Source organism: Elgaria multicarinata, chromosome 3, assembly GCF_023053635.1.
Source record: "Elgaria multicarinata webbii isolate HBS135686 ecotype San Diego chromosome 3, rElgMul1.1.pri, whole genome shotgun sequence".
In the NCBI taxonomy this organism is placed as follows: Eukaryota; Metazoa; Chordata; class Lepidosauria; order Squamata; family Anguidae; genus Elgaria; species Elgaria multicarinata.
Window position 1 is genome coordinate 84694875 of NC_086173.1, and position 14066 is coordinate 84708940.

At 46.0% G+C, this 14066-nt stretch overlaps 2 protein-coding genes across 2 annotated transcripts in view; one reads left to right on the forward strand and one right to left on the reverse strand.

The window, feature by feature from the left end:
* Positions 1-14066, forward strand: part of SMAD5 (SMAD family member 5) — a 320505-nt gene that overhangs the window by 141676 nt on the left and 164763 nt on the right. The gene's annotated exons all lie outside the window — the stretch shown is intronic.
* Positions 1-14066, reverse strand: part of TRPC7 (transient receptor potential cation channel subfamily C member 7) — a 148002-nt gene that overhangs the window by 9418 nt on the left and 124518 nt on the right. Inside the window, exons 7-9 of the mRNA XM_063123309.1 lie at positions 12191-12386; positions 8952-9173; positions 2967-3044 (exon numbers count right to left, since the gene is read on the reverse strand). Of these exons, the coding sequence (XP_062979379.1) occupies positions 2967-3044; positions 8952-9173; positions 12191-12386 (496 nt within the window). The remainder of the gene's footprint in view (positions 1-2966; positions 3045-8951; positions 9174-12190; positions 12387-14066) is intronic.

Genomic DNA, 14066 nt, shown 5'->3' on the forward strand with positions numbered 1-14066 from the left:
GCCCACAGGAATGGATCAAACAATGCTGGGACTTCATATACATGTGTAGTCTAAAGTGCAGCTAATTTCTGTTCTCTGACTTGAAAGCAGCTGAGTTGAGGAGACGCCTTTTGGACAGGGCTATTATGTAATTGCCTTCAAAGCAAGTAAGGCTTTAAAAGGATTGAAAAAATGAGTGGCAGGTTTGTGGGTGCTGGGGAGGCTTTGGAGGGCACATAATATATAATGATAAGTAATCAACATAATTATTATATAACTAAATGAGATTTCACAGAAGCAATATGTTACACCTACCTCCTGCCCTCAGAAGAAACCATTGCATTTTGTAGCCTCTGCTCAAGCATACCACACATTCTTTTTAAACAGCCTCCTTTCTTTATTTTACTGCACACTTTGGCTATGTTGCTGTAAGCCATGATGGATTAATACGCTACTCACAATAGTTTATTTTAGAATAAGCTACTGTTAGTCCCCACACGAGACAAATAAGCTACTTTGTGTAGTTTATTAAGCTGCTGTGTGTAATCTGAGTCATCCCCCTGCACCCTGTCCTGCTGCAGTCCTTCTGTCCCACTGGTGGTGCTGTTTCACCCATTGACAACATTTCAGCAGCATTACAACATTATGACAACATTAACCTTCCACAATATTCAAGCATGAGGGGAGAAGTTAATTCAGCATTTATCATGGCATTCTTCTTGAGGAAATATGCTACCCCTGATATTATACTGGAGGCCAGTCAGCAAGACTCTTTTTCTTGGTTCCTAGGACTGTCTGTGTCAGGACACCCCCATCTAGGTTCTCCTTGATGTCTTACAGGGCAGGTAGAGTAGAGTATCCCTGCTGTCATTGGAGCGAGAAACCCATCCAAAAGAAAACAGAAGTGGTTGTTGGGTGATTGGTCAGATTTCCATGTTTGAGAATATAAGGCTATTGCTATGTCTTTCAACTAGAGCTTTCTCCTTAATTTCATTCCATTTTAGCGTCTAGTGTGGTCCCATCTTTCAGGGTAGGGTCCTCTCTTTTCCTGTTGGCTGTGAAGTTCCCAGGCCTAATCCTGGGAAATATCAGGCCTGGACCTGCTTGAGTGAAGACTCCAGTTGCCAAATATCTACTTATAACTACTGTCCACATCCCTGTCATCCTGGTTTGGCCTACAAGCAAATCGGATCCATCTTTTTCAAACTTTCCCTCATAACTCAAAATTTTGGCTCAGGTTTTTGGAAGTTTCTCATGAAGCAACCTGTTGAAAGCCATCTGGAGCCAGAATGGTGAATGATTTAATAGCTGACATTTCAACCCTTTCCACTATGACTGTCCAAAGACTTTTGCAGAAGAGGAAATTATAGGGCTAGAAGTGGAAGACCTCAAAAGAGCCATCCTGGATCCGGTCAAAGGTCCACTTGGCCAAACACCCATATATTATTGGGAAACATCTGGTATTCATGGGTATAGTGTTGATTTTTATGTTTTTGTTTTGTTTTATCATTGTATAAGTTTTTACTATATGGGATTTTATTGTTGCAAATCGTCTTGGGAGGGCCTAGAAAGTGGCCTAGAAATATTTTAAATCAATAATAAAATAGAGCCTTCAAACATGGAGGTTTCCGTTAGCTATCACACCTAATCATTATTGATATAGATTGATATAATATCCTCCATGTATCTGTATAATTCTTTAAATTGGTCACCTTCCACAGAAAGAGGGCAGCTCTGGTCCTTGGATGGCCATTGGAAACCCCACACTCCCTCCTTGGCATCGGAATAACCTGATGCCACCCCAGGAAAGGAAAACCATGGGGTTCTGGAGGGAAGCGGTACCAATCCGATGTCATGAAGACTGCCCCTAAAACACATTTCCAGAAACAACCATAAGGTTTGGGTTCTATTTCAGAAACTGGCTATAAGGACAAGCAGAACTGGCTCAATCCATGGCAACAGGCTGAAAGTCAGCATGAGATGATATTTTAAAAATATAGTCGCCATTCGATTATAATAGCTTTTAAGAACATGATCCTATGCATATTTACCCAAAGTAAATCACACTGAGTTCAACGGGACTTACTTTCAAGTAAATGTGGCTAGGATTGCAATCTTAGGCTGCAATCCTATATACACATTCCTATAAGTAAACTCAATTGAACTGAATAGGTTGAGTTGGATTGAACTCAATGGATTGAACACGATGGGGCTCACTTCCGAGTGGACAAATGTAAGATTGCACTTGTACAATTACTAGGAATTTTGCAACATGAGCCAATTGTTTATTCTGTTATAGGTCTAGATTGTCATTCCATCATTTGGGTCTTGATGGATAGAAATTAGAAATTTCAGTTAGAGAAAAGATTGTCAGCTCATAGAGATTGTCAGTTCAATTCCTGACCGTTAAACATTGCTTAAGAATATAATAAATTATGTCAATGAGAGTTTGGAAATGTATTTCTCCTATAGAGATATGATGATTATTTATCTTAGCTCATTTACAAAACAAAAACAAAGCAAAAACGCTGCACTTCTTTCTTACTCTGTCTTAAACGATTGTACAACTAATATGGGCATGTTTTGAATGGCACTGTGCCCCTCCCACCCACTGTCTTAGATTTTGCATAGTTCCTTGTATTATGGATATAATAGATATATGATCCATCAAACTGGCGCAATTAGTCTGCCATATCTGTTGTAAGCCACATCACTTACGTGTACACTGTAGCATAGACTGTCATGTAGACAGTATGCCTTAAGATAATAATTTAACTTGCCTTTTGTGCCCTTTCATGGATGTAGTCAATTCTAAATTATCAAGGATGTGATCCTAAGCACAATTATCAGGAAGGAAATCCTATTAAAATGTGATTTCCTCAAAGTAGACACACGCAGAATCAAACTGACAATCATTAACGTGTAACTAGAACTTTAAAAAAAAAATCTTTTACAACCCCACATCTTTCTCTTTGTACTCTAATTACCTGATATCTTGTGGGCTTGTTGTAGGCATTCTTCACAGTAAAATCTGAATTTTGAGTACTTGACTCGAAACGAACTTTCTGAAATTTACAAAATGCAGAGCATTTCATCACAACAAAGTTGTTGTTTTTTGAGAGCAGTAGAAGTCAAGTTTAGAGAAAAGATCAGCAGATAACACGTTTTGTGAACCGCCCAGAAAAGATCAGCAGATAATGGTTTTGTGAACCGCCCAGAGAGCTCCGGTTATTGGGCGGTATAGAAATGTAATAAATAAATAAATATAAATAAATAAATAAACAGCCTGCAAGAGGAGAGTTGCACACTGCTGGATAAAGTCTTGATATTATTTCATCTGAACAGTAAGCCGTATTTCTGTCTTGAATCCCAAATGACTTGGCTCCCTTTTATCTACCATGCTGTCATGGCTGTACATTTCTGATAATTCACACTTTGCTTGATTTTTAAAAAAATGCTCAGCACTTTCAGAACATTTATCCTTTTTCCAGTGCTATGGGCCCCTTTGGTCATGTATCTAGATAGGGAGATATTTTTCTCCCTCTCTCACAATATTTGTCATGCCCTGCGTGGACTTAGAGTCAGGGGATGAGGAGCTGGAGGCATCGGGGCCCGGCACCAGCCCAGGGGGTGTGGAGTCGGGACTGGCAGAGGTTCCTGCGGAGCCAGAGAGGGAAGAGCCGTGCACAGGCGTGCCAGCCGGGACCTCTGCCAGCTCAGAGGGCTCAGTGCCAGCAGAGACCTCTGCCAATCAGGATGGGTCAGGGGAAGAAACAAACATACCTGTATTTAGTCAGCTGCGGGCAGAGAAAGAGACTAGGCGGCGCTCGCGCTGCCTTTATCTAAAACGCCAAGCAATTAAGGAACAGCTGAAGGACTGTGACTCAGCACCCTGACTCAGCATAAATACGCAGCCGTCAGCCGAGGTAGCTTTGTCAGAGATTAACTGAGCTTGCTGGCGAAAGCTTCTGTTCCTGAATCTCTTGACCCCGTGCCTTGCATCTTGATTCCTGCTTCCTGCTTCTTGCTGTGACCACCTCTCTCTGTTCCTGACTCCTACTTTGACCTTGGACTGTATTGTGACACCGTTGCCTGCACTTGCCCTGTTGGACCTTTGGACTGCTGTTTGGACTTCGCTGATTGCCGGTTGTGCTGACCCTGGACTGCACCCCCGACTACGTCTCCTGCCAAAGCCCTGGACCTCGCACTTGCCACCAACGACTCACCCGGCCAAAGCCCTGCACCTCGGACTTGCTTCAACTAATCTCCCTGCCGTAAGCCTGGACTCCTGCCTTGTTTTTCCTTCCAATTGCCTTCCAGTCTCTTGCACTCCCCATCCTTATTTGCCTGTGTTCCCCGAATAAACAAACCATTGCTTCGCTTTGAGCCTCCATCATTTATCATTGTCAGCCTTTGGCTGCTTTCCTGGACAATATTAGAACCCAGGGTCATCCCATGAAGCTGATTGTTGGGAGAGTTCAGGACAGATAGAAGTATTTCTTCACACAGTGTATAGTTAAACTATGGAATTCAGCTCCACAAGATGTAGTGACAGCCACTAATCTCATGATTTTAAAAGGGGATTAGACAAATTTCTGGAGGAGAAGGAGATCAGTGGTTACTAGTCCTGATGGCTATATGCTGCCTGCCTCAAGTATCAGAGACAGTATGCCTGTGTACACCAGTTGCTAGGGAACATGGGCAGGAGTGTGCTGTCTATCTAAATGGGCTTTTCTTTGCAGGTGTCCACACCTAACACATGGAACTCAGGGCTGGGGCTGAGGAGTCACACAGCATCCAGTGTGAGGCTAGTGGTGCAGTTCTGCAGCCCCTTTCTGTGCACGGTGCTCCTTCACACAATTCACATGTGAAGGGCTGTACTGTTAGCATTGACTCTACATGATGGCTTGTATGAGATACATGGCCCCAAAACCCCAACTCTCACTTAAGCACTAGAACAAGGTTAAGTTTTCCCAAATTTTCTGACCTAATCGCTCTTAAGTTTCATGTGGTTTTATAAATACTTTTTGTTACTAACTGAACTGTTTTTTCACAATTAATGGTTAAACTAATAAAACCGGTATAATTGTAAAAATAAATAAATCATTTTCTTAATTCCATTGATACAATTCTAATTCTGTTTAGGTAGTTTTTTTACAATTGTCTGGACTCGGATATCCTCCCTTCCTTCCACAAACAGTTTTGCGTAATCTTCAGTACTGCCCTTTAAGGTTCCTAGTGCTTTTTGCATTTCTTTGTTTTCGCTAACCACTCTTAAAGGCACAAGGGCCTGTTTAAAGGCTGTCAAATCTACATATGATAAGGGTGGGGGTGGATAGCAGGGGGGGATCCGCACGTCGCTCCCAGAGCGCTTCTATGCGACCCCAGAGCACCCCGAAAACGATAGTCTGACTTCTTTGTAAAAGAAACGAGGAAGAGCCATCCATGCCACCGCCGATAACGACGAGGAGAGCTCTCCGCCGGTGAGGAGAGCTCGGCAAAAGAAGGCGGGGTGAAGAGCAGAAGAAGCTCTCTACCCCGCCTTCTTTTGCCGAGCTCTCCTCGCTGGTGGAGAGCTCTCCTCGTCATCGTCGGCGGCGGCATGGACGGCTCTTCCTCGTTTCTTTTACAGGGAAGTCAGACTATCATTTTCGGGGTGCTCTGGGGTCGCATAGAAGCGCTTTGGGAGTGACGTGCGGAGTTGACTCTCTCTTCCTGCCTGACCTACTGCACCCTATTACTTAACTATGAAACACTTATCCTTAAGGTGAGAGAAAATGGGCAGAGCTATGCTGATAGCTGATAATGCTCATAGACACACTGAGATCAATACTTAAAAAAGAAAAGATAAATGCACTCTGAGATCAATGGGTTCATGGGGTTTTTTTCTTGTTGGGTCTTATGTAATTTCTTCCTTCCTTCCTTCCTTCCTTCCTTTCTTTCTTTCTCGATTTGTCATAGATAATGGGATGAGGTGGAAATGAAAAAAAGAAAAATCAATTTTCTCTCCATGTCTTTGTGACTTTTATCTGAAGGATATATATTAAGATAGAAGGTTAAATAATGGAAGGTACTTTCCAGATTCGTGAAATTCAAAAGCAAAGAGTTATTCTGGGATTTACAGCAGCGCAGCTGTGTGCAGGGATTAGCGGATCTCCCTTGTTCTGTTCCATAACCTTGGAGATTTTCCTATCCGAGTGTCCCATTCCACCATCTTCTGCTGATCTGCTGTACATTTCTATTTAGTTCTACTAGAAGAGCCTTTCCCAACTTGCTCCCCTCCAAATGTGTTGGATTACTAATCAGCATAGCTGTGGGTGTGGGAGTTGTAGTCCAACACATCTGAAGGATACCAGGTTGGAGAAGACTGCGCTAGAATTAAATCTGTCTTTGATTACTTTCTCTCTCCAGTTGTCATGCTGCTGGCCAACAACTGACCATTCCTTTATTAGGATGATTGCTGATTAATAGTCCAGAATGGTCTGCTGATAGGGGTAAAAAGTTAGGAGCTTTCTGCCTTATGAAAATTCATTCTTCCTCTGCATGTGCCCAGCATAATAGAGTGTTCTCCCCAAAAATTATTGTGGCTCTTTTAAAGAGAGGAACACAATGTGACTCACTCCAGTGCCCGACCTGCCCCATTCCTGTGCTCAACTGTGGACTAATCTCATATTGCTAAGGCTTCTACATTACTCCAGGAATTAGCTGTATTGCACTGACTTCCATACAGGGCCAAAATATGGTGTGTGTGAGGGGGATGGGCAGACTCTATTGGAGCCTGGGGATCTTGGTTGGTGTGCAAATCCATTAGCACAAAGAAAAAAGAAGAAGCTAAATTGTATATGTTTGCACACACTTATTTCTAAGTAGAGGATCTAAATCTTGGGCCAATCAAAAGAAGAACGAGCAAAATGAGGCCCTCCTCTTGAATAAAGAATGTGCATAAGAAACTCTTGGGCTTGTAGTTTGAAAGACAGTATGCCTCACTATGTGACCTGCTTTCTCAAAAAGCTGAACTACAAGTCCCAGAGTACCTTAGGTCATGCTGGCATTTCTTATGTTGAGGCAGGAGGAGCCAACAGAATATGGCTGTAAACTGACAGCTGAGAGTGTCTCCCAAATTATAACCAACAGTCCCTGTTGCTGCACATTGCTAGGAAAACTCCGTGTGTGTGTTGGGGCTAGTTTTCTTCTTCTTTTACTTCAATTAGATACCAGGTTTTGGATCCAGGATCTGCCTTCCACAAGAGGAAGGCGCCTTTTGTGAGAGAAAAGACTCCATTTGCAGATGGGCCATCGGCCCAATTTTGGAGAATCCCTCCCCACCACACAAACTGCAGCTCACCCCATTCAGTAGGGTCTTCTGATGCTTTGTGTAGTATTTTCAAGAAGCTGGAGGAGCTGCCCAGAGAACAAGGGGAGAAGGAAATCCACTTCCACCAGTGCAGTTGATCCAGTTTAAATCCAGATTTGACCCCAGATCTGTTCTTTACTGCATCATGACAGCTGCTCTTTCAACATCCCTTTCCTAATGCAGTTGTTGCGGAAGTCAGTTCATCTTGTACCTGCTTCTCACAGCAAGGTAAGTGGGGCAGGGCCAAGAGAAAGGTATGATCCCAACACCCAACTCACCCAGAATGCATAACCCCACCATCTCCTTCAATCCCTCAATGGCAACTGGAAGCTATAAAAGACAGCTTTGAGGTCATTTGGCATGAATAAAAGTCATGCCTCCTTGATCGTATGTGTTGATTTATTAACGTATTTTTAATATGCTTGTGTTTTGTTTTGTTTTTGCTTGAAGCTTGTTTCAAGCAGAATAAATTAAAACAAATGGCTAAATCACTTCAAGCACAACTGTCTCCTCATATGTTTTGACTTGCCAATTTTTTTTTTAGCAAAGCAGCTCTCTGCGAAAAGCCTCAGGCAATTTATTCAAAACCTGAGAACTTGCAGAAATGCTGTGTGGGACAAAAGCATATTTATTCTTTTCCTTATTAATGTGTCAACTAGTCTCTAGCCTGTATTTATTTATTTAAAATGTGTTTATGCCACTTTTCTTCAAATATTACAGTGATTTACAATATACATTAAACCATGTTCACAGCAAAACTACAATAACTCATAATTGGCACTAGTTAAAAAACAAAACTCAAATTTAAATGGTACAAAAACTAAACTGATCATACAAAAAGAACAGTGTGGTGAAGAGAGGGAGAAGAGGTGCACTATAGTGCATTAAAGAGTTTTCTTATGTCAGGCACTTGTGAGCTTCCCTGGGAAGGGAATTCCATAATATAAAGGCTTTACTGGATACGATCTTCGCAGCTAGTATGGCTGAGGGATATCCTGCAGATATCAACTGTTCTGTGTAAGCAGCGGTTTGTATACAGAGAAATTCTCACTAAGTGAGGCTAGATGCTCCCTCCCTGTGAGGCCTAGAATACTGCAACACAGCATAAGAATATAAAGGCACATGTTTAGACAGAAAAATGTCCTACAATTCCCAGCATTCCCCAGATGGCCATGCTGGGAGTTGTAAGACTTATTTTCTGTCTACACATGCCTTGCGCTCCAAGAAGAGCCATACCGGAGCAAGCCACAGGCCTGTCCATTGCAGCATCCCATTTCCACAGTGGCCAGCATGATCTTCATCCCCACCATGGATGGGGAGTTTTAATGTTGTCAGTGAATGATCCAACTCATCCAGAGGAAAACATGTTGGTGAAGGCTGGGTTGGAGTATCAGACTAGGGCTAAGGAGGCCCAGGTTCAAATCCCTACTAAGCCATAGAATTCACTGGGTAATCTACCTAACAGGGTTGTTGTGTAAGTAAAACAGTGGAGCTATTGTATGGCTCCTTGAGCATCCTTTGATGAAATACACATAATTAATTGAAGTACATGTAATTAATTTTAAAAGTCGCCCACCAACAAATGTGGTTAAAAATAAAAGGATGTTGAGAGACATACCCTCAACTTGGAATTCAGCATGCCCATCTCGAGATCATTTTCACAGTTTTTGGCCTTGGATTTGCAGAGTTTTATGAGGCACATTTTAATTCTCATTATGAGATAATAAAACGATTTAGGGCTTGGCACTAGATTGAAAGGAGCAGGTAGAGTCCTTCCCTCATCAAAATACGAAAGCCAGAGCTTAGCACGTGCAAACTTCCATTCCACATCAGCATCCTCCTGCAGAAGAAACAAAGGAGCAAATTCATTTTTAAAAGGGCAGCATTACATTTTGGGAAGATGTGGGTCCACTTTATCTCTTTGTCGCTAATACTTCAAAAGGTGCTTAAAATTTTGATCTTATTTCACAATTAACAGAATGGTTTGCCCTAAAACTGCCCAGAGAGCTTTGGCTATTGGGCTGTACAGAAATGAAAATTATCCTCCTTCACCACCACCTCCTCCTCCTCCACCTCCTCCTCCAAATACACACTAGTAATGCCAAACTTGTGTCTCCAGATGATCTAGTCAAAATAGAGGTAATGGACTGGTCAGAGATTAATATTGCCATAGTGTGAGAACTAAAGAATGGAAGATTGGAAGCAGCAGCCAGGCACCTCTCCACCGTGCCTGGGTCCAGCTCCAGCTGAGAGCCCCCTCCCTCCTGCTACCAACTGTCTCTGGAGAGGCCACCAGAGAGGGAGGAAGCAGCAGCCAGGCCCCTCTCCACCGTGCCTGGGTCCAGCTCCAGCTGAGAGCCCCCTCCCTCCTGCCATCAACTGTCTCTGGAGAGGCCACCAGAGAGGGAGGAAGCAGCAGCCAGGCACCTCTCCACTGTGCCTGGGTCCAGCTCCAGCTGAGAGCTCCCTCCCTCCTGCCACCAACTGTCTCTGGAGAGGCCACCAGAGAGGGAGGAAGCAGCAGCCAGGCACCTCTCCACTGTGCCTGAGTCCAGCTCCAGCTGAGAGCTCCCTCCCTCCTGCCACCAACTGTCTCTGGAGAGGCCACCAGAGAGGGAGGAAGCAGCAGCCAGGCACCTCTCCACTGTGCCTGAGTCCAGCTCCAGCTGAGAGCTCCCTCCCTCCTGCCACCAACTGTCTCTGGAGAGGCCACCAGAGAGGGAGGAAGCAGCAGCCAGGCACCTCTCCACTGTGCCTGAGTCCAGCTCCAGCTGAGAGCTCCCTCCCTCCTGCCACCAACTGTCTCTGGAGAGGCCACCAGAGAGGGAGGAAGCAGCAGCCAGGCACCTCTCCACTGTGCCTCGGTCCAGCTCCAGCTGAGAGCTCCCTCCCTCCTGCCACCAACTGTCTCTGGAGAGGCCACCAGAGAGGGAGGAAGCAGCAGCCAGGCACCTCTCCACTGTGCCTGAGTCCAGCTCCAGCTGAGAGCTCCCTCCCTCCTGCCACCAACTGTCTCTGGAGAGGCCACCAGAGAGGGAGGAAGCAGCAGCCAGGCACCTCTCCACTGTGCCTCGGTCCAGCTCCAGCTGAGAGCCCCCTCCCTTCCTGCTGTCAACTGTCTCTGCAGAGGCCACCAGTGAGGGAGGAAGCAGCAGCCAGGCACCTCTCCACCATGCCTGGGTCCAGCTCCAGCTGAGAGCCCCCTCCCTCCTGCTGTCAACTGTCTCTGGAGAGGCCACCAGTGAGGGAGGAAGCAGCAGCCAAGCACCTCTCCACCGGGCCTGGGTCCAGCTCCAGCTGAGAGCCCCCTCCCTCCTGCTGTCAACTGTCTCTGCAGAGGCCACCAGTGAGGGAGGAAGAAGCAGCCAGGCACCTCTCCACCATGCCTGGGTCCAGCTCCAGCTGAGAGCCCCCTCCCTTCCTGCTGTCAACTGTCTCTGCAGAGGCCACCAGTGAGGGAGGAAGCAGCAGCCAGGCACCTCTCCACCATGCCTGGGTCCAGCTCCAGCTGAGAGCCCCCTCCCTCCTGCTGTCAACTGTCTCTGGAGAGGCCACCAGTGAGGGAGGAAGAAGCAGCCAGGCACCTCTCCACCATGCCTGGGTCCAGCTCCAGCTGAGAGCCCCCTCCCTTCCTGCTGTCAACTGTCTCTGCAGAGGCCACCAGTGAGGGAGGAAGCAGCAGCCAGGCACCTCTCCACCATGCCTGGGTCCAGCTCCAGCTGAGAGCCCCCTCCCTCCTGCTGTCAACTGTCTCTGGAGAGGCCACCAGTGAGGGAGGAAGAAGCAGCCAGGCACCTCTCCACCATGCCTGGGTCCAGCTCCAGCTGAGAGCCCCCTCCCTTCCTGCTGTCAACTGTCTCTGCAGAGGCCACCAGTGAGGGAGGAAGCAGCAGCCAGGCACCTCTCCACCATGCCTGGGTCCAGCTCCAGCTGAGAGCCCCCTCCCTCCTGCTGTCAACTGTCTCTGCAGAGGCCACCAGTGAGGGAGGAAGAAGCAGCCAGGCACCTCTCCAGCTGAGAGCCCCCTCCCTCCTGCTGTCAACTGTCTCTGCAGAGGCCACCAGTGAGGGAGGAAGAAGCAGCCAGGCACCTCTCCACCATGCCTGGGTCCAGCTCCAGCTGAGAGCCCCCTCCCTTCCTGCTGTCAACTGTCTCTGCAGAGGCCACCAGTGAGGGAGGAAGCAGCAGCCAGGCACCTCTCCACCATGCCTGGGTCCAGCTCCAGCTGAGAGCCCCCTCCCTCCTGCTGTCAACTGTCTCTGGAGAGGCCACCAGTGAGGGAGGAAGAAGCAGCCAGGCACCTCTCCACCATGCCTGGGTCCAGCTCCAGCTGAGAGCCCCCTCCCTTCCTGCTGTCAACTGTCTCTGCAGAGGCCACCAGTGAGGGAGGAAGCAGCAGCCAGGCACCTCTCCACCGGGCCTGGGTCCAGCTCCAGCTGAGAGCCCCCTCCCTCCTGCTGTCAACTGTCTCTGCAGAGGCCACCAGTGAGGGAGGAAGAAGCAGCCAGGCACCTCTCCACCGTGCCCGGGTCCAGCTCCAGCTGAGAGCCCCCTCCCTCCTGCTACCAACTGTAACTGCTGAACTTTGCCACTAAGATTGTAGTGCCTGAATTTGCTTTCCTTTCCCCCCTCCTCCTCCTCCCTCCCAATCCCCTTTCCTTTTGTGTCATGTCTTTTAGATTGTAAGCCTGTGGGCAGGGACTGTCAAGAAATACTTTTGTAAGCCGCCGTGAGAGCCTTTTTTGACTGAATGGCGGCATAAAAATCCTTAAATAAATAAATAAAATAAATAAATAAGGCCTTAAAATACAACCATGAATGAAATCAATATAGTGGAATCACATTTGATTGCCTTACCTCAATTTCCTGATAGGAATTGTTGATCATGGCTATTAACATGTTGAGGAGCACAACCACCATGGTGACGTTATAAACTCCATAGAGCACATATCCAATGTTCTCAATAAACTTGTGATCATATTTCAGCACCACTGATATTACTTCAGACAAGCCGAATATGGACCAGAATAAGGTTTTAAAACTTTCTTCTACCCTAAAGGCAAAATAAAGAGTCTTATTTAGTCATCCCTTGGCTAGCCAGCAATATAAAATGTACATAATAAAAAAAATGCTAGCTTGCTTGTATAAAATAACTGGGTCTCCGCGTAATCATAGGAGCACTGCTATGTCGTATTTCCTGAACTGATAAAGATATATGGCATTCTAGGAGCCCTGATAAACAATGTCTTTACATCTGTTGCACTCATGTCCTGCTTGTGGGTTTCTCATGGGCAGCCGGGCAGCCACTGGGCGAACAGAATGCTAGACGAGATGGACCCTTGGTCTGATCTAGCAGGGCTCTGCCTATGTTCTTATTTACTGATCCTCCTAGCCCTGCTGATTTGGATTGGAGTTATACATCCATGGTGTGTTACAGGATTCCCTTCTGCAACTTACCAGGTCATCAGTGGCTCATCCACTGGTAAGGGTGCATTAAACACATCTTCCCATATGTCTTATATTGCACCTGAGAACACAAGCTACATAGCCTAGATTGAGACGGCCAATTCAACGCTTCCTGCTGTTTCACACAAGAACAAGTGAGGCAACAGCCTCCAGGGTTCTTTGCCTGGATACAGCAAAGTAAGTTTAAAAATATATTTGCTTCTACCACTTCAGTATAGCTGAATGGGAATTGTGAGTTCCTCTCAAAGAGGAATTGTGGTAGAAAGATAACCTGAATGCAGTAGGATCCTGAAAGTGGGGAGACATAAAACTTGAATAGCCAATTATTTTACTGTCAATATGATAAAATCCAATCTGTTAGTATAGAGGAGGATCTCTATCCACACAAAGACCCCCTGTAGCTGGATATTTGGCTAAAATCACAGGCACTTGTTGACACGTACAGCCATTTTCCTTTTCCAACAACCAAAGTGCTTGAAAAGCCATAGCCAACTGAATAACAGTAGCAACCAATGAGGTGGAGCAGCTGGTAGGAATTGGCTGCTGCCACTGGGAGGCAGCCACTGGGAGGCAGCCCACACTTTTGCCTGCAGTGACAGAGACAGGAGCAGATGGGTCAGCGCAATGCAAGTACAACACAACTGCTTACTGGCAGGCACCACCCCACAATGATGTCAGTAGCTCACACAGGCTTCTGTTGGCCTGTCAGTAGCTACGTGCAGGCACTGTGCTGACCCAGCCATGCCTTCCTTCCACCAAAACTGCTAAGCATAATTCACATTCATCTCCATATAGATCAGTAGGTTAAAATTAGCAGGAATTCTTGATTTTTTTGCTTAAGAATGTTTGTGGGCAGGTTTGGGAAGGGTTGTGTTAACTTAAGCAGTTTATTTTTGTTATTCTGCTCATGCTTGATGTTTAGTCAGTGTGTAGAAAGTACATTTGTACCATATTTCTGTTTGAATAGCAATCACATGTTTGGGAACACCCCCCAAAAGGTGCAACTTAAGCATTAATTTTTCCATAGAGTTTTAAAGCAGTTAGCAAGCACAACAAGGGTCACTCAGGGCAAATGGGGATGCTGCTTAGCAGCTAGGTGGCATCAGATAAGTTTCCTTAGCCTGGGTTTCTTGTGTATAAAAAGACTAGCATGTTCACTATGTTCTGTAGCAGTAGTGGTTTCATTCTGTTATAAGCCAGGCCTGATTTCCTCTGCTGCTTTATACTTCTGCCTGCTAAAGCAGGGGAATGTTTATGACTCCGTAAC